Source organism: Halichoerus grypus, chromosome 3 (assembly GCF_964656455.1).
Source record: "Halichoerus grypus chromosome 3, mHalGry1.hap1.1, whole genome shotgun sequence".
In the NCBI taxonomy this organism is placed as follows: domain Eukaryota; kingdom Metazoa; phylum Chordata; class Mammalia; order Carnivora; family Phocidae; genus Halichoerus; species Halichoerus grypus.
The window spans coordinates 121,390,666-121,418,462 of record NC_135714.1 but is presented as its reverse complement, the minus strand read 5'-3'; the positions used below and the strand labels follow the sequence as shown (position 1 = coordinate 121,418,462).

The window sequence follows — 27,797 nt, the reverse complement described above, 5'->3', positions numbered from 1 at the left end:
TTTTTTTTTAAAGATTTTATTTATTTATTTGAGAGAGAGTAAGAGAGAGAAAGAGAGACCACAAGCAGGGGGGAACAGCATGCAGAGGGAGAGGAGAAGCAGACTCCCCACTGAGCAGGGAGCCCGATGTGGGGCTCAATCCCAGGACCCCAGGATCATGATCTGAGCAGAAGGCAGACGTCTAACTGACTGAGCCACCCAGGCTCCCTAAACCACTTCTTTAGCCATTCATCTATTGATGGACATTTGGCTGCTTCTATAATTTGGCTATTGTAAATAACACTACAGTAAACATAGGGGGGCAAATATCCTTTGAATTAGTATTTTTTGCATTCTTTGGATAAATACCCAGTAGTGCAATTATTGGATTATAGGGTAGTGCTGTTTTAACTTTTTGAGGAAACTCTGTACTGTCTTCCATAGTAGCTGTACCATTTTGCATTTCCACCAACAGTGTAAGAGGGCTCCTTTTTCTCCACATGCTCACCAACACTTGTTGTTTCTTGTCTTTTTTATTTTAGTCATCCTGACAGGTGTGAGGTGATATCTCATTGTGGTTTGATTTACATTTCCCTGATGATGAGTGATGTTGAGCATCTTTTCACATGTTAGCCATTTGTATGTCCTCTTTGGAGATAGGTCTCTACATGTCTTCTGCCCATTTTTTAGTTGGATTATTTGTTTTTTTGGTGTTGAGTTGTATAAATTCTTTATATATTTAGGATACCAACCCTTAATTGGATATATCATTTGCAAATATCTTCTCCCATTCCACAGGTTGCCTTTCAGTTTTGTTGGTTGTTTCCTTTGTTGTGCAGAAGCTTTTTATTTTGATGTAGTCCCAATAGTTTATTTTTGCTTTTGTTTCTCTTGCCCCAGGAGACATATCCTGAAAGATATTGTTATGCCTGATGTAGGAGAATAATTTTTTTTCTAATAAGTGCATAGAGCTTTCCTGAAATGGATGGTGAATCAATTTCTTATTAGTTTGGCAATGTTTATTAGGTGTTCCTTGTCTGTGGACTTAAGATCAAAATAATTATTTTCTCCTCTTTTCTACTTTTAACAGAAACCAGGAGCTGAAAGAACTTGGTGAGCTGTCTCCACACTGGGACAATCTACGGAAAAATGTCCTTACTCACTGTGATCAAATGGTGAATATGTACCAAGATATTCTGACAGAACTTAGCAAGGAAACAGGTATGAAAGCAATAACTTTTTTTACATATTCAAACTAAATTGTATTTCAGGTATGTTAGGTGAAAACAATAATACACATTGTTGTTATGGATATAGAAGAGCCAAAAAAATTTTTTATAAACTTTTTATATCTCATTCTACCATCTTGGCATGATAGACCATGAAGAAACAAATTGCACTATTTTACCTCATGGGATTATTATAAGAACAACTAAGAATTTTTTAAATTGAATTTCTGTAAAGAAAAGCAGCTTTATACAGGATATATTTTTTCTTTCTGAAATCCTTGTAACATTTTTCCGTGTCAAACACACTTTTCAATATACATGCACACACACATTTATTATTCATTTACTATTAATGTTCAATTCTTTTCCTGCCTAGGGTCCTCTTTCAAATCAAGCAGCAGCAAAGGAGAGAAAACATTAGAATTTGTTCCGGTAAATCTACATCTGCAAAGAATGCATGTACACAGCCCTCACTTGAAAGGTAGTGTATATAATATTCTTTTTTAAGTGGGCAAATTATGTTAGTGTGTACTTTTTTAAAAAGCTTGACTATTGGCAGAATTTAAAATTTTAGAATTAGGTAAAGATCAAGATGAAACAATTAAAGTTGATCATGACCCTGAATACTACAAAAGGGGCTATAGTATTTTTGTTGCTGTGTGTCTGAACAATACTTTAAAAATGTGGCACCTGAATAGAGTTACAGGTGAATATGCACAGTAAGTGTTAACTTCCTTAAGTAGTATCATTGATGGCTGATAACCGTGCTAGTGTTTGAATTAAAAAAAAAAAAAAGAGAAAACCAAGACTTGTTCATTTTGTGCTTATCTTGAAAAATCAAAACCCAAAGATGGACTCATAGGCCATTTTTCTGACTTAGTGGTGACTATCAAGTCACCCCCTTCTCTATGAGAAGGGAATTTATCAGAAAAAAGGTGGTAGAGTATCTTACTGTACTTAGACGTGAGAAACATTTTTCAAGGAAAAGTGTATAGATTTTTTATAAACATACTTCAGTAAGGTTTATAGTGAATATCAGTGAATATCATATTGTATTCCTTGTCTCTCTACATAATTCCCTGCTATTTCTTAGTAAAGTATATTTTTAAAATGTTCTTCTCATCTCCCTTTTCCTTTAACTTATTGCTACATCAAATTTTGTGCATAAGTAGGGTGATTATCTGCCTCTATTCACATACAGCCAAAGTCCCATATTATGCTTTTTGTCCCGCATCGTTGTTAACAAAGCTCTTCACCTCTCTTTCCTCTCAAAAGTCTCTCCGTTTATTTTTTTATTTTTTTATTTTTTTTTAAAGATTTTATTTATTTATTTGACAGAGAGAGAGATAGCGAGAGCAGGAACACAAGCGGGGGAGTGGGAGAGGGAGAAGCAGGCTTCCCGCCGAACAGGGAGCCCGATGTGGGATTCGATCCCAGGACCCTGGGATCATGACCTGAGCCGAAGGCAGACGCTTAACGACTGAGCCACCCAGGCGCCCATAAAAGTCTCTCCGTTTAATGATAAATGCTATGGTCATCCTACTAGTACCCATCTTCCTAGGGAGCCAAAAGTTACTTTAGATCACCCAGTCCTCCATAAGTGTATGGATATGCAAACATACACAGATACATCTAAAGACTCAGGCTAACACCCTATTTTGTAGCCATTGTCACAATATAGAGGTTCTAGGTTTTAAAAAGTTAAAATCTGTGTTCTGCTTTAGAATCATCTGAAGTTTTACAACCAGAAAAATTAACCATTTTTCTGAGTTTGTGCATACAATTTTGTATATACAACCAGCTAATGTGCAAGTTTAAGTGTAGTTATGTCATTCTGATGTATAATTTTAATACCTTTAGTAACCCTTATCAACTATCTGAAATTTTAACTTGGATCCTTTTCACCAAAAATTATGTCAATGAAAGAACTGAAATAGAAATGAGATGGATTGTCCCAAAGCATTTAGGAGATCTTCCTTGATTACTGAATATCTGTCAGTAGTTTGAATATAACATCTAATGGTTTTAAAAATCATCAAAACCAAAGTATCAACAGATAATAAAGAAGCTAAAGTAGTTAAAATCTGTCTGACAATCAATATAATTTTTTTTCTAATGACCAATATGAAATGACTTTAATGATAGAATAAAAAGTTTATATATTTTGGAGTGAAACAGAATTTCAGCTTTATCACTTTTTATATATGACCTTAATTCTGTTATTTAATCTTTCGAAGCAAGTTGTTGTCCTCCCAACTAAGTGAATTAGAATATGTAAAACACCTAGAATGAACAATAATAGCCATTACGATACAGGTAGCATTTGCCATCACTGGAACAAAATGGATCTTTCAATTTCGTCAGGGCTGTTAAAAGGAGAGAAGTGATCAGTTAAGAACCTATTAAGGGACAATGAAATCTTGAACCAAGAAGTACCCAAATTTAGAGAAAAGATGATTTAGAAATGCATTTTGGAAAAATTATCATATGCAAGTACTTAATGACTGATAGACTGAAGAAATGAGAGAAGGCTAACTTCAGTACAGCCATGGATGGATAGCATATCATCAAACCAGATGGCTTGTTGGGGCCAAATTGATATGAATATATACTTAAATATGCATTCAAGTATTTGGCAATTATCCTAAAATACTTCCACCAAACAAAGAAAAATTACTTTCTAAGTGACCTCTTATTATACTTATTTCTTGAAAACAAAACAAAAACAGAAGCATTTGTGCTATTCTTTCCAAGATGCTATCTGAAAAATAGACTAGAGTGAGCCAGGATGAATACAATGTGTTTAGTTTCTATTTCTCCAGTTCGAAAGAGAGAAACTGGCAATGAAAGAAATTTAGAAAAGCAAACATAGTTTCTCCTAATTAGTTTGGTTTAGGATATCTATCAGTTTCCTAAAGCTGCTGTGACATTACCACAAACTGGATGGCTTAAACAACAAAAATGTATTGTCTCACAATCTGGAGGCCAGAAGTCTGAAATCAAGGTGTCAGCAGAGGAGTGCTCCCTCTGAAACCTATAGGGGAATTCTTCCTCACCTCCACCTGGCTTCCGATAGTTTGCTGGCGATCTTTAGTTTTCTTTGGTTTGTTGATGCATCGTACCAATCCTCCATCTTCACAGTATTCCCCCGTGCATCTTTACATCATCTCCTCTGTGTCTGTCTCTGTGTTCAAATTTCCCCCTTAAGGACACCACCATATTGAATTAGGACCTGTCCTACTGGCCCGATTTGAACTTGATTACATCTGTAAAGACCATATTTCCAAATAAGGTCATATTCTAGGATATCTTTCTTGGGGAGCATAAATCAACCCATAATAACAAGATATATAAAGGAATTTCTTCTTTGTGATGACAAATATCAAGTAGTATAAACAAAAGCAAAATTTTGATGTTACAGAACTAGGGTACAACTCTTAAACTAGAGGATTTTTGACATAGCACTTTTCAGAAAGACTTCTTCTTTTTGAAGATGTAAAGGAGAAAATGTGGGAAAAGACTAGATATCTTAATGGCCAAGAATTAATGCAAAGGTACTGAATTCTACTGCATGCTGATTTTTTCCCCAAGGTTATGTAAGTTATATATATATATGTGTGTGTGTGTGTGTATAAATATGTATATTGTATATATATAATTTTATATACATTATATATAATTTTATATACATTATATATATGATATACATATCATATATATATTGAATATTAAGCTTCTATGTTTTAAAAATATTTATGATTTTATAATTAAGTTTAAAATTTATTATTTGAGATTGGAATTCAGATAAAGTAAGTGCTTATAGACTAGATCACCAACTATATGTTTTAATAGAAATTGAAAACTTGACTGAATTTTTGGGGTCCTGCCACTTATTTCTTAGACATTGACCAAGTTAATAACTTTTCTGAGCATTGGTTTTATTTGCAAAATAAAATGGTTAAAAGTTGTATATGGCAGTCAGTCAGATTTCTACTTACTTATATAACATGCATTCAGCACATTAAATGAATTGCAGTTAAATTTATTTAAGATCCATGGTTACTGATTTGAATGTTTAGCTGAATTACAGACAACATTTTACAAGGTAATGATGCAAGTAAGATTGGCCAAGCCTTGGTATTTCACTGGTGAGTTATTTGGATGTAGTCTAGATTTATTTTAATTCTTACCATTAGTAAATTACATCAATCCGCATTTGATTAATATGCTGCTATATTTGGAGAGGCAGCTTTGCAAATAATACGAGGCAGATTCACCAAATACAAGGCTAATATCTAGCTCTAGAAACAAGTAACTGAGCAGAACTAATGTTGTCATGTCTCATACTGACAAATGAAGTAATCTCCATCTAATGTCAGATGCCCCCAGACCCATTAAGTTAATTTTTCACCCTTACTCATTACTTAAATTAAATGCAACAAATACAATCCCAATAGAAATCTTAGACAGCACTGACAATAACAAAGACAAAACCCTGAATTTAAGAACACAATTTTCCACCTCAAATCTTATTTTCATAGAAAGTTAGTTATGAATATTATAAAATATGGGTTCTTATAATATTATGCTATGTTTACCTTATTTTATTTTATGTTATAGATATATAATAGCATATTATAATATATAGCAAAGAGAGAGAGACAGAGACGGAGAAAGATAGAAAGAAAGAGGAAAGAAAGAAAAGAAAGAAAAAACCTTCTACGGTATATCATCAAGCTATAGTGGAATCAGGTGCAACATAAGCCAGAATTTACTATGTAAGTATGGATGAGTCAGCTAACCTCTCTGCCCTTTAGTTTTCTAATCTCCACACTGAGGGAAGGAGCAAATGAGGAGCTGTTTAGAACTCCCTGATTTCTGTATCTTGAGTTTGGGTATATCACCTCATCAATGAAGTATAATTACTTTTAGATATGTTTCATGATGTTGCCAAATTGTTGTGACTATTTTGAAATAGATTTCCCTTAAAATTCCTTATTGTTTTGTGATTCATGTCAAAGTCATTTTGTGGGCCATTTTGAAGTCAGGGATTATGCTTAAATTGTTCCTTGAAATGAGATCAGCATGTCTACGTTTTTTTTTCATTAGCACTATTTTTATAGTTGTAGGAATTTTAAAAAGATCTTCTGGGAAAAAAAATAGACTTATTATCTCATATCTATTATTAAGTGGCTTTTTAAAGGCTATGAGGCAGCCCTATTATTAAATTTCAAACCAACCTAGTATCTTTAGCTTGATGAGATTCAACAACTTGAATTACACTCCCTCATTATGCTGTGTATGATGCCATTTTCACAAAGCCAAGGACAATTTTTGAGATATAAACCATCAAAAAAAGAAGACACACAGATTATATTATTTTAAGGAAGAAAAAAGGACCTCTGATTTTTTTTTGCTCAAATTTTCTGTAAAATAAATGCCCACCTATATTTTTATAGTTATTTCTTAGTACCAAAAATCTGAAAGCTTTTATTCTATACAGTTAAGGACTGGATGTCATAAAGGTACAAAATTTAAACAGCAGGATAGAATGAGGAAAATTTTAAAATGAGACAAATATTACTGATCAGAATGTTATCTTAGAATTTTATTTTTTATTGATTATTTGTTTTGTTTTTGTATATGCTTACTCTTAGAGGAATACAATAAATTTCAGTTAATTCTAACTAAATTTTATTTTATTTTATTTTTTTTAAAGATTTTATTTATTTATTTGAGAGAGAGAGAGAGAGAGCACATGAGAGGGGGAGGGCCAGAGGGAGAAGCAGACTCCCCGCTGAGCAGGGAGCCCGATGCGGGACTCGATCCTGGGACTCCAGGATCATGACCTGAGCCGAAGGCAGTCGCTTAACCAACTGAGCCACCCAGGCGCCCCTCTAACTAAATTTTAAAAAGTACAACTGCTCTAGCTAAGACTGAACATGGTACTTTAAGTGTATACCATTCTTCATTAACTAAACTAAGAGACCAGGAAATGAATCCCTTGCTGTACCTAGATCCGTCTACTATTTTTGTAGTAATTGCAAGTAGCATTCAAGGATGAAGGGGCCAAAGAGGTAAACCTAGCAGTTCCAATACTGTGATATTGTTAAATGATAATGATCAAATACCATTTGCAAAATACTAAGATTCCCAAGAGTTATAATTTTGTGATTTCCAGTAAGTGTGGTATTTAAAAATTTTAGTGATTAGTGTAAAGTGTGACAGAACCGATTTCAAAGTAAAGAAATATGTTCTTATTTTAGATCGTGTGACAAACCAAACCAACCTATAGCTGAAGAGCACAGCTGTTTTCTCTGGCTTAACTTCATGTAAACTCTGGGAATAACATTCAGCATATACTTTCTAATTGTTTCCTTCAGAGCCACTCTTTAATGATTGTGGCACCATTCCAATGTGGGGATAGGGGTTTCCCCACACCATCAGTTCTCCAACGTGCCAGGATGCCAACTGAGTGTCCCAAGTTTCAACTCAATTCTGACATTATCTACCTGGAAATAGCATCAGATTCCATGGGCTAAGGGCTCTGTCCCACAAGACTGCCCTCCACTTCAGATGCCAGTCGAAAGTCCAGGTTGTTACCTGGACTTTTGACCATCTGGCTATAAATCAAAAGTTCCCCCCTCCTTGGGTTCAATTAATTTGGTAGACCTATTCACAGAACTCAGAAAAACATTTTATTTACAAGGTTACTGGTTTATTATAAAAGGATGTAACTCAGGAACAGCCAGGCGGAAGAGATGCACAGAGCCAGGGGGAAGAGATGCACAGAGCAAGGCATGAGGAAAGTACACAGAACTTCCGTGCTCTCTGAACACCTCTCTCCCAGCACCTCCATGTGTTCACCAACGCAGAAGCTCCCCAAACCTAGTCTTTTGGTTTTGTTTCTTTTGTTTTTTGAGATTTCATTACATAGGCACGATTGATTAAATAATTGGCCATTGGGGATTGAACTCAATTTCCAGCTCTTTTCCCCTTCCAGGTGGCTGGGTAGAGAGGAGGAATAGAAAATTCCAAACCTCTAATCACTTGATTGGATACACTGGCAACCAGGCCCTCCTTAGGTGAGGTCCAAAAGTCACTTCATTAACATAAGAAAAGACATCTTTAAAGCTCTCAACACAGGAAATTCCAAGGGTTTTAGGACCACTGCCAGAAAAGGGAACAAAGACCAAATATATTTATTTCCTCTTGTTGTTAAGCAACAAAAATTCAGCTGAGTGGGCGCCTGGGTGGCTCAGTTGGTTAAGCGACTGCCTTTGGCTCAGGTCATGATCCTGGAGTCCTGGGATCGAGTCCCACATCGGGCTCCCTGCTCAGCAGGGAGTCTGCTTCTCCCTCTGACCCTCCTCCCTCTCATGCTCTCTGTCTCTCATTCTCTCTCTCGCAAATAAATAAAATCTTAAAAAAAAAAAAAATTCAGCTGAGTAATTTAAAAGTTCAAATTGGCTTTATTGAATGATTCATGAATCAGGCAGCATCCCACCTAACAAATAAAGGAGAGCTCTATAGAGCTGCAGAAAAGGAAAGATTTTTAAACGTAGGAAGTGGGAAAAAAGGAAATTATTGGCAAAGGAATCCGTTGTTTTAGGCAAAGTCATCCTCCTAAGGGGAATGGAAGGAAGCTTTTAGTAAATTTCCTAGTGCTGACCAAGAAATTCTATATTGACTGGTTAAAGGTTACATTCCTGGGAGGCTGAAACTGCAGTTAGGTTAAGTATTAAGCTTTGGTTTGCTGATGTGGGTGCTTTGACATAAGTGACTATTTTGAGCCTCTGGCTTTCTTTTTTTACATTATAAATCACAATATCACAGTTATCAATGTTTAAAAATTAACACTTCAAAGCAACTTTTTGAAGATCTCAAGTGTACGAAGGTGAAGGTTACATAAGCCTAAATTCTTTGAGCCTTTACAAAATATGTACTTATAGATCCCAGCTTTTTGAGGAGTGGTTCTGATCAAGGTAGATAGAATCAAAAGGCAACAAAGAAAAATGAGAGAGGCAAGAGAGACCATATTTGCTCTTTCAACATCCAGACATAAACCCTACTTATTGTCTCTACAGAGAAAGCCTCTTGATATTAATGGAATATCAAGGTTGGCTTGCGAGGTGGGGAAATGGGAGAAATGGCTTCTGGAATATAGATAAAGTATTCAGTTCTGCTAGCTGTGCTGAAACACAACAATACTACTTTTTACTTGCCTATTTGAAATGTATTCTATGAAGTTCAAAAGTAAAGAATATTTGGGAAACTGTTCTATGTTTTAGCTCCTGGTAACTTCACTCTTGAGAACATATAACTATGTTGAGAAATTGGCTCCCTTTCTGTTCTTATTTTTTTCAAATGCTGATTATTGTGCTACTAATTATTTGTAAGTTTTCCCTAGAATTTCATATTCCCAATCTGCTTCATTGCTAACTTCCTTTTACTATATTGTTTAAAATGATAAATGGTAAATAAAATTATTAAAATGATAATTTAATTAAAATAATGGGAAATAAAGGATCTGATCTAAGTAAACATTAGATATAATTATAAGGCTAAATTTAAAAAAAGAATACAAACACTACTTTTGTTAGTAAATTTTCTTCTTACAGAGGTATCAGTTAACAATTCTGAAACTATTTTATTTGTATACTATGGTTAACCAAATATGTAAATATACAAATAGGGAGAGTCAAGTTTCTCAATGTCAGAGAAAGAAGTTAGAAATAAAGAAGTAAGGAAGGCTAGAAGGAATCTTGTAATGCTGAACTGAAGTCAGAGGTAACAATATGGAGTCATGGGTTTGTTGTTGTTAATATAGAAAGATAAATACAGGTGTGTGTGTGTGTGTGTGTGTGTGTGTGTGTGTGTGTGTGTGTGTACAAGTTAGTATGCATATACATGCATATACTTCATACCTCTGGCACTGAAAAGATTGAAAGCAGTAACAATGAGCATAACTACCCCCAGTATTTGATTTCTTTTTTTTCAAGAAAATATTTTATTTATTTATTTATTTATTTATTTATTTATTTATTTATTTGAGAGATTGAGAGCACTAGCAAGAGAAGAGCAGAGGGACAAGCAGACTCCCCACTGAGTGCTGAGCAGGATGCTGATCTAGATCTCAGGTACCCTGAGATCATGACACTTACCTGACGGAGCCACCTAAATGCCCCCAGCATTTGATTTCTAAACACCATTCTCCAGTAAAAAAAGCTAGGGTTCTTTGGAAAACTGGTTGATTCTAGAGCTGAGGCAGGGAAAATATAAGATCAGTCTAGAGTATCTAGTGGCTCTAGAAAGTAAGGAAGTGCTCAAGAAACAACAATGATGACAACAAATGAGGAGGGTGACATATATAAATAACACAAGATCCAACTGAAGGAGTTCCCAATGGACAAAGCTAGAACAACTTGAACATAAAGATGGTGTTAGATCATAAACCAAGGAACAAAATACCCATGAGTCCATATTGATGTTAATAAATAACTGAGTGGCTTAGTCAGTTTCTAAGTTTTCCCTAGAATTTCATATTCCCAATCTGCTTCATTGCTAACTTCCTTTTACTATATTGTTTAAAATGATAGTGGCTTAGTCGGTTAAGCGGCCAGCTCTTGATTTCAGCTCAGATCATGATCTCGGGGTCCTGGGATTGAGCCCCGTGTGGGGCTCCACACTCAGCAGGGAGTCTGCTTAAGGATTCTCTCTCCCTCTCCCTCTGCCCCAGCCCCCTACGCTCTCTCTCTCTAAAATGAATAAATAAATCTTTAAAAATAAATAGATAGATAACTGAATATATAACATAAAGGAGAAAGATCAACTATTCTTCCCAAAAGTATTCCAATTAATAAATGTGAAAGGAATGAGGGAAATGGAAAATCACCATTCAACCACAGCAGTAATAATTGCCACAGGCAAGATATATCAATACATGCTAAAATTAGTGGGCACAAGTCTAAAAAGAAACAGGATATTGCATTGTGTTAAAATATGTCTCTCTAAATCTTTAGTGACTTTACAGTGAAGAATCAACTGTAGGTAGTGGCAGTCATCACTTTGACCAATGCATCAAGGTTAACATCAAGTAATATATATCAATTTAACATACTCCCTGTTATAACGCACTGAGAAGGGCATATCGCCTCCATAGTATCCTACTCAATAGTGCAGAACTTCAGTCTAATTATGAGAAAACATAAGACAAACCCAAATTGAGGGACAGTCTACAAAATAACTGACCAGTACTCTTCAAAAGTGTCACAGTCAAAAATGAAAGACTGAGAAACTGTCATAGATTGGAGGAGACTACATGACAGTGACATGAAATGTGGAATTCTAGACTGGATCCTGAAAGAACAAAGGGTATTAGTGGAAAAACTAATCCTAACATTATCTACTTTATTTAATGGTATAGTACAATATTAATTTCTTAGTTTTGATAATCTATGACTATGTGAGATATTAACATAGAGAGCTTGAAGGAAGGGTATACAGAACTCTGTTCTAACTTTGCAACAACTCTGGAAATCCAAAATTATCTCAAAACTAAAAATTTGCAGGAGTATTTAAATAATAAATATGTTTTTGTGTTTTAATAAAAAATTATATATATTTTCAGGTATATAACATGATATTTTGCCATATATATACATAGTGAATGATGACTATAGCTAAGCTAATTTACATATTCATCTCCTCACAGTTACTGGGTTCTTTTGTTTTATATGTGGTGAGACATTTTTAAAGGAATTCTGTATTTCTTCCTGTTTTAGACACTATATTAAAACTTAATTCAAATTTAAAAAATAAAAATAAAAAATAAAACTGAATTTAAATTTTATAGAAACATCGATAGCAATTTAGTCAAGATACCTCAGACAAGTAGAATCATGCATTATTTGTCTTTCTGTGGCTTATTTCACTTGATACCTTCAAGGATTATCCATATTGTCGCATATTACAGAAGTTCCTTCTTTTTTAAAGCTGAATAGCATCCCATTATACCTATACAGCACCCACTGATGGACATTTAGGTTGCTTCCATATCTTGCCTATTATGAGTAGTGCTTACATGAACATAGAAGTGCTTATATCTCTCTGAGATCCTGATTTCAGTTCTTTTGTATAAATGCCCAGAACTGAGATTATTGAACCATGATAGTTCTACACTGTGCAAGGATTTCAGTTTGTCCACATTGTGGCTAACACTCACTGTCTTTTGTGTTTCTTGATAGTAGCCATTTTTACAGGTGTGAGATGGTATCTCATTGTAGTTTTGATTTGCATTTTTCTGATGATTAATAACCTTTAACATTTTTTTATATGCCCATTGGCCATTTGTATGTCTTCTTTGGCAAAATGTCTATTTAAGCCTTTAGCCCATTTTTTAGTCAGGTTATTAATTGTTTTACTATGGAGTTGTAGGAGTTCCTTATATATTTTGGAGATTAACTTCTCATCAGATTTATGGTTTGCCAGTATTTTCTCCTCTTCTATATGTTGCCTTTTTAGTCTATTGTTTCTTTACCTATGCAGAAGCTTTTTAGTTTGACATAGTCCTGCTTGTTTTTGTTGCTTATACTTTTAGCGTCATATCTACGAAACCACTGTAAAGACCAATTATCATAAGACTTTCCCTCTATGTTTTTTTCTAGGGGTTTTACACTTTTAGGTCTTATGTCTAAGTCTTTAATCCATTTTGAGTTGATTTTTGTGCATACTATAGGACAAGGGTCTAATTTCATTCTTTTGCATGTGAATAATCATAAATTCTCTTTGTTCTTTTATGTAATATGGTCCATGAATGGATATGTATTCATCCCCATCCCATGGAGATTATATATATATATATATATATATATATATATGTATATATATATACACACACACACATATATATATATTTATATATATGTATATATATATACACACACACACACACATACACATATATATAATACACACACACACACATATATATTTCAGATTCCAATATATTTTTTTCTGGATAGTGTATATACATTTTTTTATTTCTTCAATTAAGAATAATCCTTATATGATCTAAAAAGACATATAAGACAAACTGAATTGAGCCTCAGAATATTTGTTTATTTATTGACATTTATTGAACACCTACAACTTGGATGAGCTCATAAACAGAAAATAGAATGGAAACAAGTAAAAGTCAGAACTCTGGATATGAAAGAACTTGTTAATAACTTGGAAGTTCTTTATTATAGTTGGATTCAAGAAACACACACGCCTTCATTTAGATTTAAAAATAATCAGCTCTTTATTATGAAGAGTGGACAATATTTGAGCAACTTGCTTCTCTTCCTTTACCTGCTGCTTCCAAGTTTCATGGTACCTTCATAGGTGACTAGAATTCCCCTGAGCAGAGTGGATGAACAAAGAGAAAATTTCTGCTCCTAGAAAGTAGCTTTGGAAAATGCTGAAACTATAGGTGAATTGAAGAGACAGATTCACTAGAAAGCTAGTGCAACTTAAGTTTGGGGCTTTTCCTGTGAATGGGCCTCTTACAAGATCCTGCAAGGGGCCTTAGCAACTTGTTTGTGGTCAGGTGTTTTGCAAATTTTACAAAAGTAAGCTTAATCCTCCATCAGTTAAGACTGTTCTCTCTTTCTACTCAGATTTCCCCTTCCCTCATTATTCACCTCTTGCTAGGTGATGTTGGAGAGGCCACAAACTTTTTTTGAATCCAGTGAGAGTCTACAGGCAATTAAAAAAAAAAAAAAATTCAGTTAGGAATGCATTTAGTTTGGGCTAATGGGACATATGTATACAGTTTTTAGTTACTTCTATATATTGTTGGTATTGTTGGTCACCCAGGTTTTAGCAGAAATGCAGCATATTCCATGGCAGCATCACAGTGATGTTTCTTTTTGCATTTACTTTAAATTAACACAGGAACTGATTCTATTCAGAAGACTGAGCCTCAGTATTACTTTCCTTTTCAGACTGAAAAGTGTATTTTCATGGTAAATAAGCAAAACTTAAAATACCATCTTTCTTTGCTTCATTGGTAGGATTACTTCTTATAGGGAAAATAATCATAGGTAATAGTGAATGCTCACCACTTTTAACTACTTTCTTTTTTTTTTTTTTAAAGATTTTATTTATTTATTTGAGAGAGAGAGAGAATGAGAGAGAGCAAGCACATGAGAGGGGGGAGGGTCAGAGGGAGAAGCAGACTCCCTGCCGAGCAGGGAGCCCGATGCGGGACTCGATCCAGGGACTCCAGCATCATGACCTGAGCCGAAGGCAGTCGCTTAACCAACTGAGCCACCCAGGTGCCCACCACTTTTAACTACTTTCAACTTCATTATCTACCTGAGGAAACTGAGACATAGAGAGGTTAAGTAATTTTCCTAATGCTGCACAGCTTGTAAGTGGCAGAACTGGGATCCAGACCAAGGGACTCAGGTTCCAGTCAGTAACTTAAACCCCTGGCTTTCCATCCCTGGATTAGAAGTCGGAAGACCGTAGGTGTAAGGTCTTTGGGGCTTTAGACAAAGCAGGTCATTTCTCAAGGTTCTCAGAGTTCTCATCAGATAAATGAAAGTGGACTGGAATTTAGTATTGGTAACTTTTGGGTGTTCTCATGACCATTTGAGAAAGCTGTGACCCTTTTCCATGAAGTAGAACAGACATACTTATACAATTTGCATATATTTATGGACTCCCCAAAACCCTTTTCTTAACCCTAGATTAAAATCTCCAGGGGGCGCCTGGGTGGCTCAGTTGGTTAAGCGACTGCCTTCGGCTCAGGTCATGATCCTGGAGTCCCGGGATCGAGTCCCACATCAGGCTCCCTGCTCGGTAGGGAGTCTGCTTCTCCCTCTGACCCTCTCATGCTCTCTCTATCTCATTCTCTCTCTCAAATAAATAAATAAAATCTTTAAAAAAAAAAAAAAATAAAATAAAATCTCCAGGATGAAGAAGTCTTTAAATTTCATGCAAGTCTAATATTCTGCTATATTAAGAAAAGCTAACTTTTAGTTTATTAGTGACTTTTTAAAAGGGCAAGAAATTACCACTAACAATCTATTGAGTGGCTGTTCAGTAAGTGCCTTATTGATAGGTTGATTTGGGTGACATTCTGGGTTTTTTGTTTGTTTGTTTTCTGTATTGTTTTATTTTGTTTTGTTTGTGTGACCTTGAGTTCTCTCAGTGTTGCTGAAGTCTTTCACTTGACATTTTTTATTAAGAAAAATATTTCAGGTGCATTTGGATTGAACCAGTATAAAGAAGTTATGGTGTTTACCTGAAGCTAATAAAATAATTTATGTTTTCCCTGTAAATGAGAACTGAAAAACAACCAGTGTCAATACCAAAATCAATTTGAAAAGGATCTACTATGAAATTAGTTTTCTCAAATAAAATGTAGTTTAACAAGAGATGTTCACTCTGTCTTCCTTCTTATGGGGATACTTTTCATTAGAAGGTAAAAATGATGCTGTGTTTTGAAGCCATAAACTTAATATGTATCAAACTTGATGGCTTTCAAGATCAAAGGATTGAGTTTCAATTTAAATGTATGGATTTTTTATTATAAAAAAAACCAAAGTGTCATGGTGGAAAATAGATCTAGAGACATTGTGTGTATTTTTTCTGTGTCATCTAAGAAAATTGCAAAAGCATGCTTTCGAAACTGTAAGATTTAGTATACACAGAAAGGAAACTACTCTGTATAGATTTTTTTAAAATGCACTAGTACTGTTCTGCCCTTGAGCCAAGATGAGTTAATATTTTGGTTCTTTTCTCTGTAAATTTTCTCTGTAAAGATTGTTCATTATTGTTGAATTTCAATATGATTGCAAATTAAATGATGCAAAACTCAATAAGGCAAAATACACAAAAGACCAATTAACATGTTATCTCAGTAAGTATATAGAAGAATGAGGGAACATACTGTTCCATACAGTAGCATATAATTAAGATGTAGTCATAAATCAAAGAAATACTATAACTTGTATAGGTGCACAGGTGGCTTTTAGAAAGATTGATTAGTTCCTCTTGCCCCCTTGAGATGAGAGTTCAGTTAGTCCTGCAAAATTAAACAGAACAATTTCTCAAACTTCCCACAGTGTGTATGTTCAATGCAGATAGCATGCTGGAGACAAATGTTTACAAAGTGTTAATCTCCTTGTCCATTACTGTTCCAGATGCTCTCTACGATGTCATCACTGTGGGAGCCCCAGCTGCCCATTTTCAGGGATTTAAGAATGGTGGTCTTCGGAAACTACTCCATAGATTTGAAATGGAAAGAAGAAAGTAAGTGATGACAGGATGCATTAATGATATTATCTTCCCTTTGGGGAAGTTTGTTTATAAGGTTAGAATGAAGAAGCTTGGTCCATCACAATGAATAGTTCTTGACATCTCCGACCCATTAAGTAACTGAAAGTTGTCGAATGTCCAAAAAAATACTCGAGCACAAATTAAATTAGAATAAATGAAATGCCTGAGTGTGTAGCTAATGGAGTAGCACTATGCTGGCAGAAAAATCTTCTGGAAACCATGCTACTAAAAAATAGATATATTCTAATATCAACTGTGGCTCATTCAATGGAATGGTATTCATGTGGAGATTTAACTGAAGATGGTCTACTTTAACTGTGAAGCCAAAGACACTTGATGGAGAGCATGAATCCTGATTTATGAGTCTGACCCTACTAGTGATTTCCATTGTGGCCTAAGGCCAGGCACATAACTGTCTATCATTTAATTGTGTCCTTTGAAAAAGAGACAGCAATATAGAACTCTATCTGTTAAATGATGAGATTAACAGAGAAATCTTGTATTCCTGAGGGACAAGGCATGACACAAAAACCAAAGTATTATCACTGTCATTTATAATTTTATTATACTTCCTCAATTTTTTGTGTGTTCAGTTACTTCAAAATATTGCATCAGTAGTTTATCCCCCAGGTACTCACCCCCACGTACTGAGCTTATCCTATAATATGCCTATACTCATGTAAACCATGAAGAGTGTTATTTAGGTGTGAAGAGTAACTTTCCTTTCCTTTTCAAGTCATGACTCTTCTTGGATTATGATCCCAAATTTTGAAAAATTAGGGGAAAATAGTTATTCTTAGTCATATTGGTTTAGTAATAGTATTAGAAAATCTGAGTGGCAAAACCAGAATTTTTAAAAAAGTTTTATCACATAACACATTTGTTATTCAGTGTCCAGATATTCAGGAAGAAAGCATTAAAATAAGTTAGAATTGGGGCGCCTGGGTGGCTCAGTTGGGTTGAACTTCTGACTCTTGATTTCAGCTCAGGTCATGATCTCAGGGTGGAGCTCTGCCTTGGGCTCCATGCTCAGCGGGGAGTCTGCTTGAGATTCTCTCTCTCCCTCCCCCTCTGCCCCTCCCCTGCTGGCACTGTCTCTCTAAAAAAAAAAAAAAACAAACTTTAAAGTAAGTTAGAATTGAATAACTGATATACTATTATATTAATATATAAACTAATATATATATTTTTTTCTTTTTTTAAAGCAATTTACTTTGGGGGTTGCTTGAGTGGCTCAGTCCAATAAGCTTCCAACTCTTGATTTCAGCTCAGGTCATGATCTCAGGGTTGTGAGATGAGCCCCGCATTGCATTCCACACGGGGCATGGAATCTGCTTAAGATTCTCTCTCTCCCTCTCTCTCTGCCCCTCACCCCTCGCCCACTCATGTGCTCACTCTCTTTCTCTCTTTCTCTCTCACTAAAAAAGCACACAAGCATGCAAGGAAGGAAGGAAGGAAAGAGAAAGAAAGAAATTGACTTTGGTACTTAGATATAGTCTTTATTCAGATTACTCCAGGTTTCGTTTTTGTGTTTGTTTGGTTGGTTGAAAGGGCATAGATGGAGTTCTATGAAATTTTATCACAGGTGTAGATTAGGGTAACTATCATTAAAGTAATCATAAAGGACTGTTCCATTACCACCAAGGAACTCCCTCAGGTAATCCCTTAATAGTCACACCCTCCCTCAAAACCTTCTGCTGCAGAAAGTTATTTTGTTGCCTTATTATTTCAGCAGGGAGTAGAAATCAGAATCGCAGCCAGGTGCTCTGAGGGGAGAGACACCTCCTATTTAATTCATGGAGGCTGGAAGTCAGTTATCAGAGACCTCATGGGGAAAGGATCCATCTCTTTGTTGAACTGGGAATGGGAGTGTAATACAGGTTTCTGTCAATGGGCTCTACCAGGGAGGGGCGTTTCTCACTGACCCCTTGCTGCACCATTATTTGAGTGGGGGAGCAACCTGCCATTTTTGTGATATCACCCCTAGAATAGACAAGTGTGATTAAAAGTTTTCTGTTCTGTTTGGCCACCCTTTACTAGTTGTTTGGCTTTTCTTGGATGCCACTTTTACCTGGCATTTTGCATCGCTGGGATAAATGAGACAAGGAAAAAAAAAACTATGGAACTCACTGTCATGTTATTCTTTAAGTCCCAAGGCACCTAGTCAATCTGTCTTCATTTTTCCACCTCTTAGATTCTTCTGATAAATGACTTATAGGTTTTGACTAGAGTGTTTTTTGTAATTAGAGAAGTAAAATAGATTGTGTTTACTCCATCTTGCGTGGAACTAGAAGTCTCTAATCTTGAGACTTCATCTAACCTATTTGTTTTTCTCAATCAAATGTTAGAGTTTATAACACAGTTAAAAGACTGAAAACTGTCCACAGGGCACATAAAATCTAGTTGAGCATATAAAGAGTTGGCATGTGATGATACATGGAACCTAACCATGTAACTTCCTAAAATATTACTATATGCTACTATTAAAGAAAATGTTGAATTGTGTGGTTAGGTTCTGAATAATATTTTTTGAGTTTTAAATATCTCCATGAATATCTGAATTTTTTACTATTCTTCACCTCTCACTGGGATGTTTATATATACATAATCTCTCTCTCACACACACACATACACACACAGCTTTCTAGGATCAAATTCAAAAGAAAAAAGAAAAGAGCATCCAATGCTTATAAACATTGATTTGCTTTAGGTTTTTGATATGTGTGATATATCCCATTGTTTTACTAGTGACTTTATTGACAAAATGCAATGAAATTTTGTAATTAAAAAAACAATTTGGTGTGGATCTCAAAAATACGCCATAGGGCAGTGATATAGGACAAATATGGCTTGCTGAGGCAATACACAGATGAGCATGGTTTCAGCCAGTCCGTCAAGTTAAGAGGTGATCTAAACAAAGACTTCCAGCCTGAAGTGACATCATACTATGCAAATTATTTTTCTGCAGGCTTTTTCAACAACAAATATTGCATTTGTCCGTCAAAAGCAATAACAGGAAAGTAAATTTGACTATATGAAATAAGTAACTAGACTAACACACTTACTTACATTTGTCAGTAAGAAAATACATTAAGTGAAGGAATTCTCTTCACCTCTTTTCTTCTGATACTTCCCTAATATTTTAGGGCAGTTTTTTAGGGGAATTACCATAGCTGTTACACTACTTCACCTTCACTTATTTTCTTCTCAGCTATACTAATGAAATATTGTCATTTGAGAGCACATGTAATTTATGTGTCTCTTCCTCAGGGAACTGTTTTTTGATGAATACATTGACCACATAATGGTTTTAGTATAAGAAAGCCTTGCTTATAGGGGCACCTGGGTGGCTCAGTTGGTTAAACCTCTGACTCTTGATTTGGGCTTGGGTCATGATCTCAGGGTCTTGGGATCAAGCCCCACGTCAGGCTCTGCATTCAGCGCAGAATCTGCTTGTCCCTCTCCCTCTGCTCCTTTCCCCTCCCCCTGCTCATGTTCTCTCTCACTCTCTCAAATCAATAAATAAATAAAATCTTTTAAAAAAAGCAAGCCTTGCTTATAGTATTCATATAATGTAATTTAGATCCCATAAAAATTCATTTTAAAAGCTACAAGATAATTAATTAAGAAGAGTGATCTTTCTAAAGTACGAATGTCTGAGTATATTACTCCTCTGCTCAGGAACCTTCAGGGAATCCCCAGTCATCCACTGGGCATTCAAAGCATCCGTGATCTCACTCCACCAACTTTCTACTTTCATCACCACCTTCTCCTATAGTTGCTTCTTAAATGCTATTCAAATTGTTTCCTTAATGGACCTCACACTTTTCTACCTCTTCTTCTTTCCTTACTCAGTTCCCTTTTACAAGAAATTCTTCTGTTTTCATCTTCCCACTATTTTGTTTCGTTCTGTCAAAACCATACACATAATCCTATTCAAAATTCCACATATCATCGTCCTAAGATTCTACCTTCTCCATGATGTCTTCCTGATTTCTCAACTTGATTTGACTCTCTATCCTAATATTTTATTTTGTCTCCCCTTATAGCCTTATTAGGTCAGAATTATGATTGTATTAGGTTTGTTCTTGTCTGATACTTCTGTAACAGTTTGTGATTTGGATGACGAGATATCCTATTGAAATTTGGATCTTCTGGAGTACCCCACAGAGTATTTGGCTTACAAGTTCAAATTTAGCAGGCACTGGAATTCATATATGAATCAGATACAGTCTCTGATTTAAAGTGCTGAAAATACCAGTGGGAGATCAAGTTTCACAAATAATAATAATACAATAAGATCAGTAGTACATAAAGTAGGGCTTCTCAACATTGACTGCATATTACAGTTACCTCTGGAGCTTTAAAACATTTTATCGATGCCAAGATATCAGCCCAGACAAATTAAGTGAAAGTCATGGGAAAGGAGCCCAGGTATGGGTATGTTTTAAAAGCTTCCCAGGTAAGAATAATGTGTAACTAGAGCTAGATGTGAGTGAATAGTGCTGGGAGAAGACAGGAAGGGTGTGGAGACTAGAAACAGGAATAGTGTCACAGATGAATTGAACTTGAAAAATGTTCAATATAGAATCTCAATTGATATGTATCAGGAAGAAAGAAAATCTATGCAAAGTAATATTTGTTGATATAAGGAAGAAAATTGTGCAAATCTATGCAAAATCTATGCAAAATAATATTTGTTGATATAAGGAAGAAAATTGTGTTTGATTACTGGAAATTTGTGTTTAAAGAATCCCAAATTCATTAATAGTTGCAAAACAGAACCAATGATGGAAGTAAAGCTATAACAATTTTGATCTGAGAAAACTTGGGCCTGAATAGCATGTGAGCAAATAAAATTGAACATATTATAAGGGTTTTCATGCTGTAAATATGAGATTTTTCTGAGATAAAACCCTAATTGTACATGTATTTTTCTAAAGGACCAAAATTAGGATGTTTGTAAGCCATGTATTCAGTTGTTACATCAAACATCTATGTGTTCCTGGAGTCAGTGATTTACCTGGAAGCTCTTTAAAGCTTGAGGATTCCTCCCTCAAAATATGATCAATTCTTTACTTCTGTTATTGCTTAAAAGAAAGGGGGAAATTGCCATAACAACACATATTTTGCCTGCTTTGATCATTTGTGATTTCAGCAGGAATTTCAGACTCAGACAGAACTTTCACTAAGTAGGATCATGACTTGAAAGCATAACCCTTTCCTTAAGATGGAAAAGCACCTCATGAAAACCAAGAGCCTTTATAAAGAAGAAAAAGTGCCAGTGAAGGGCAGTGTCAACTCTTGTTTGACACTATTAATCCCCTGTGATCTGCCTATTCATTTGGAGTGAACTCAGAACTAACTCCCTACAAATGATCTAATGTCACATGCGTGCGGACATGCCCTGGTGTTCCCACCTCTCCCCCCATCTGTTCTAGATAAGAACATAGCCAACATTTACTACCCCACAATTTCAAACAGAAAAAAGAAAAAGATCACTTGGAAAAGTTATAAGGAAAATGAACTAAAAAAAATTTTTACTGACAGGAAATATATAAATATATATATATAAAATATATATATAAAAAAAATATATATATATATTCTTGTTGAGCCTGCAACAACCTGAGTCTGTATTAGAATTTGGGGGAATTTTCTGAAGGGAAGTAGAACATTAATACAAAGAGTTAAACCAGTCTTACCTTTATGAGATCAATGGTTATGTAATCATATGACAAAACGAAAACTCTTAGGAAAATTTTCCTATTATAAGGAGAAATACAAGTAGATGTTTCCTCATTCTCTATTATAAATAGAAAACTTCTTGGATAAAAGGAAAAATATTGCATTAGGAAAGGAAGCTCTATGTAGCCTATAGTGTAACAGGCATTCAATAAGCCAGAAATGGGAACTGGATGTAAAACCTCATACTACTACCTTTGATACATATATTCTTCTGATAGAATCACTAACCACTGTTCAATTTGGGGAGACAAAACATAAATTAACATTTGTAGTTAGTAGTATAGAGCTGAGATATCTAAGCAAAACTGTCAGTTTTCCAACTTATCCCTTTTTGTACTCTCTCCAGTAACTAGGCAGTAGTTACAAAAATGTTTGTTTTAAACCTTTCATTTTCATACTTAAGACTAAGATTCTCTCTCTCTCTCTCTCTCTTTTTTTAATGAAAGGGAATGAGTGATTCAGATATATTCAGTGAAAGCAATAAGACTGCATCCATGATTTGATTTGGAGAACCAATTTTTTTTCCTACTGAAGCTCTTTCTCTGTCTCTAGCTTGATCTCTGGATTTCTCTCAGAAATTTGTCTTGTTGTTCACTAGCAGAGCAGTTTAGTCTGAGATCACAATTCTGTTTAGTATTTTCTGTGCACCAATAGATCATGTCATATATCTTTTCAGTAGAAATATTTTGATCTTTCAATAATGTATATTTAAAAATATTTTCTATTAATAATTTTCTTTTTTAATTTTAATTCCAATATAGTTAACATACAGTGTAATATTAGTTTCAAGTGTACGATATGGTGAGTCAACACTTCCATACATCACCCTGTGCTCATCACAAGTGCACTCCTTAATCCCCATCAACTATTTAACCCATCCCCCCACCCATCTCCTCTCTGGTAACCATCAGTTTGTTCTCTATAATAGAGTCTGTTTCTTGGTTTGTCTCTTGTTCTTTTTTTTTTCCTTTGCTCATTTGTTTTGTTTCTTAAATTCCACATATGAGTGAAATCATAGGTGTTTGTCTTTCTCTGACTGACTTATTTTGCTTAGCATTATACTTTCTATTATCCATGTCATTGGAAATGGCAAGATTTCTTTCTTTTTTTGGCTGAATAATATTCCATTATAATTATACCACTTCTTTATTTATTCATCTATCAGTGGACACTTGGGCTGCTTTTATAATTTGGCTACTATAAATAATGCTGCTATAAACATAAGGGTGCGTATATCCTTTCGAATTAGTATTTGTTGTTTTCGGATAAATACCCAGTAGTGTGATTACGGGATCATGGGGTAGTTCTATTCTTAACTTTTTGAGGAACCTCCATACTGTTTTCCAGAGTGCCCAGTTTGTATCCCCACCAACAGTGCAAGAGGGTTCCTTTATCTCACCATCTTCATGTTTCTTGTGTTCTCAGTTTTAGCCATTTGAACATGTGTAAGGTGATAGCTCATTGTGGTTTTGATTTGCATTTCCCTGATGATGAGTGAAATGGAGCATCTTTTTCATGTGTCTGTTGGTCATCTGTATGTCCTCTTTGGAGAAATGACTGCTCATGTCTTTTGCCCATTTTTTAATTGAATTATTTGGGTTTTAGGTGTATGTTTATTGGAAAATGTAAAAAAGTCAAAAGAAAGATTAAAATTCCCTGTAATCTCCCTCCTCAACAAGAGAGTTACTGGTGGCATACAGGTGTGGTCTCATCTAGTTTATTTTTGCACATATAATTTACACCTTTATTTTTTTTCTTTTATAAACTTAAAAATTCAGAAAGGCTTAAAATGGTTAATTCTTCAAAGTATATCAATTGAATGCTCTGCGTTAAAAAAAAAATCTGGGCATTTGTCGTTCTTTGGAAGTCATGACCAATCCACCAAAACTAGTCTATTTTAAAATATCAGTCTTATAGGTTATAGCTAAAATTCATGTCCTACTTACTCCCAAATACATTTTCTTTCCTTTTGGAAAAAAATACTTCATATCACACACACAAAAAACCCCACTTTATATCACATGGGCCCTTTGGAAATAAAGAGTAGGTATTAATAAAAGCCCTATCCATTCCTTTTTTTCGAACCAGCACCTGGCAATACGTTATTTTCAAGGAGATAGCAATTTCATTCTTTATGTAGATTATAATTTGATTCCTTGGGGGAATATTTTCTTCCATCTATGATTTAGTCTTCCTCAGCCACTCTCAGCTCTCAGCTCAGTTCATCTTTGAGCGAATACAAAGCTAGGGCTGCCAGAACTATGTCCTAGGTTTTTCTTCTCCATGTGCACTTCCCTGCATGTAGCTAGCTCCCTGTGTACACAGCATCAGATCTTCAAGAGAAAGTGGGTGTTTATCTCTTATATATGTATAGTTTGGAATAGCAAGAAAATAAACCATGTTGAAATAAATAGTCATGTTGAGACTTGGACATATTGTACAAATGAAATGATTAGGCTTGCAAAGCATTGAACTACCTGTGATAGAAGGGAATAGAAGGATTTTTCTAAGTTGCATATGATCCTAAACGAATTTGTAATGCAGTTTTTCTCCTTCTTTATTCTTTTTAACTATACAAAAATAAAATTTGCTTGTAACACATAAATTTAAAGAATAAAGAAGCATATAAAATGAAAAGCCTGCCTCTTCCAATATCTTTCCCTAGAATAAACCAATTAGAACAGCTAAATGTATTTCCCTGTGTAATTTCTTCTAGGCTTCCAACCATTTGAATTTTCAATGGCTATGACTCAGTCCACAAACTCAAGTTCATTGGAATGTGATGTTCTTGAATTTTCCATAACTAAGTTCAATTTTTTCTGGCCTCATTCTGGGTTAAGGCAGAAACTTTCATTTCAGACAGTTCATAGACTCCACTCCCTATATGGATGGAATCATGGCTTGGGCATTAGTCGCTTTGTGACATTAGTCAAATTGCCTCACCTCTCTATAACTTAGTTTCCTCATTTGTGGTGTGGAAAAACTGCTTACCTCATAGGGTTGTTCTGAAGATTTAATGACTTCATATACACCAGACAGTTTATAACAGTGCCGGGCACACAGTGAGGGCCTAACAGCTTTTAGCTATTATTTATGTAAAATATGTAAATAAGTATATTTTCACTCAGAAAAAGGTTTTGGCAATGCCTCATTTCAATTCATGTAGGTCTCATTTTTTAAAAGCAATGTAGTATTTTATTGATTGAATGTAGTGTATTCAACCAATACAATATTGATGATCACTTAGATTATTTCTAATTTTTTGTTATAACTACCTGTGTTCACAGGATACACCCTTATTTTTACGCCCCTAAAAACTGTGAGCATTTCTTTTTTGATAAACTCCTAAAAGTGAAATTTCTTAGTTGAGGTGGTTAAATTTTAGAAATGCTGCCATGTTTCCCTCCAAAAAAGTAGTATCAATGTGCATAAAATGCCTAATTGCCCACATATTCTCAAGCTCTGGGCTTCTGACACCATCTCTGTGTTAAGCCCAGATATGGCCCATGACGCCCAGACATGCATTTATAACCCATCTAGCAGATAGCTGTACATTAATGGTATCATCCAACCTCTTCAATGTCAACATATTCAATCATCTCTCAATCTCTTTCCCTCAAACTTCTCTTGAGAATCTCTTTTCTTAATAAAAGTCACCACCATTCACCCAGATGTTCAATTTCCACTTCCAAAAAAATAAAAAATAAAATAAGTTCTATCAGTTCTACCTTCTTATTTTTCAGGAAGTCATTCATTTTGATAATAAATTATGGGTTCGAACAATTCTAACCCATGGAATCACCATCTTTTAAATATTCTTCTGCCAAATCTCCTAATCCCTCTCTCTCTTTCCAGACTGGCTCTCATCCAATCTGATTTTTTTCACTTTGGTTGGAGTAATATTTCCAAAAGGCAAATACAATCTTGTGATTTCATAACGTTGAACATTTCTTAGCTGCCTCTTGCCTGGAGTATAAAGTTCAAGGTGCATAATATATTCATGTGTCATCTGGTCCCACTTTCTTCTCCGTTTTCATCTCTCACCCCACCCTCTATATGAACCAGACTAAATTTCCTCAGCTTCAGTGCTGCCTACAAGTCTTCTCTGACCCATTAGCTAGACTGCTGCTTTAAGCCTTCTGTGTACAATCATCCCTAATTGTCTGTCTGCCCCTCTGGACTATGTGTGCCATGAGGACATGGACTGAGTACATCTGGTTTACCACAGTATCCTCAGGAACTAACTTATAAGTGTTCATTGAGGGAGTGAATAAAAGAAGTGAAAGGATTGCCTATCACAGGACTGTCTCTCCTCTGCATGAGAAGATCAGTGTGACTGTATCAGGTAACAGAAACATAGGGAATATTTGTGGAGTTGGCAAAGAGAAATAGAGGAGTATTTGTAGAAAATGTCTCATAAGCTTTAAAAACAGCCATTCTTTTCAGGTATTAGAATGTTAGTGTTTGCTTGCACCTCACTAGGAAGGAAAATATACTTTTATGTGTTCTGAAAGGGGATAGATGATAAATTTTGTAAAAATAGCCTAGCTCAAAATCTGATTCAATGTTAGTAATGCAATAGTGACTTTAACATTTCAGTTGGTGACATTTTTCCAATCACCTACCCAAAAGCTTGTGAAGCCAACTGTGGTCTGAAGCATAGACAAGAAGCATTATATGTAGTGTGACAGTTCAGAATTCTTAAAAATTAAATCTTTCCCTTAAAGAAATGACTTTAATTGTAAATGAAAATAAGTTTGTTAAATGACCTAGAATTTCTAGTGTTAATAAATTTGGTGAAGAGAAAAGTATCTAAAATGATAAAACACATCATCAATCCTCATTTGGGGATTTCAGAAAGCCACTGAACTTCTCACCCTTCCATTTCCTTGTTTGCACTATTGATGTGGCTGATTTCTTTTGAAATCATTAGATTATTAGAAAGAGTGGTTAAAATCTTGAGATCAGGAAGATAATTTGGATAATTTGACTTTTACAATTAAATGTTTTAATTTCACAGCTATTATAATATGACTTCTGGTTTTATCTGGGAAGAAAAAGTAATCAACAGAAAGATTAGGACTTAAAGGATATAATGTGAAATCTAATAAGCAAATTACATAAAGAAGCCTTTCTTACTTAAAAAACTAAATATGAAAAGATAATATAGTTTGTCAAGAGTTGTATTTCTTACTCATTGTAAACTGAAAAAAATAAATGTAAATCATGACACTGTTATGTCATCTCAACTAGTATGCATTTAATCCAAAGAAGAACTCTTATACTCAGATTAAACACTGAGCAATTTCCAGCATATTTTTAAAGCTCCCTATCAGCTTAGATCATTAATATCCATTGGTCTCAAAGGCAGCAAACAAAAGAAAAGAAAGTCATCTATAAGTAGATTCCCAGACAATAAAAAACACTGTATTTTCCAGAGCTTTAAAATAGTAGAAGTACTAACTTAGAGAAAAGAAAAGAAAAAGGTGTGTATGGGATCTATGTCAT

At 34.9% G+C, this 27,797-nt stretch overlaps 1 protein-coding gene across 6 annotated transcripts in view; it reads left to right on the top strand.

Moving 5' to 3' along the window:
- INPP4B (inositol polyphosphate-4-phosphatase type II B) overlaps positions 1–27,797 on the top strand; it is an 802,990-nt gene that overhangs the window by 629,832 nt on the left and 145,361 nt on the right. For all 6 annotated transcript variants that reach the window (XM_078069264.1, XM_078069263.1, XM_078069261.1 and 3 more), the window contains 3 exons: positions 1,070–1,200; positions 1,585–1,689; positions 16,406–16,514. In XM_078069264.1, the coding sequence (XP_077925390.1) occupies positions 1,070–1,200; positions 1,585–1,689; positions 16,406–16,514 (345 nt within the window). The remainder of the gene's footprint in view (positions 1–1,069; positions 1,201–1,584; positions 1,690–16,405; positions 16,515–27,797) is intronic.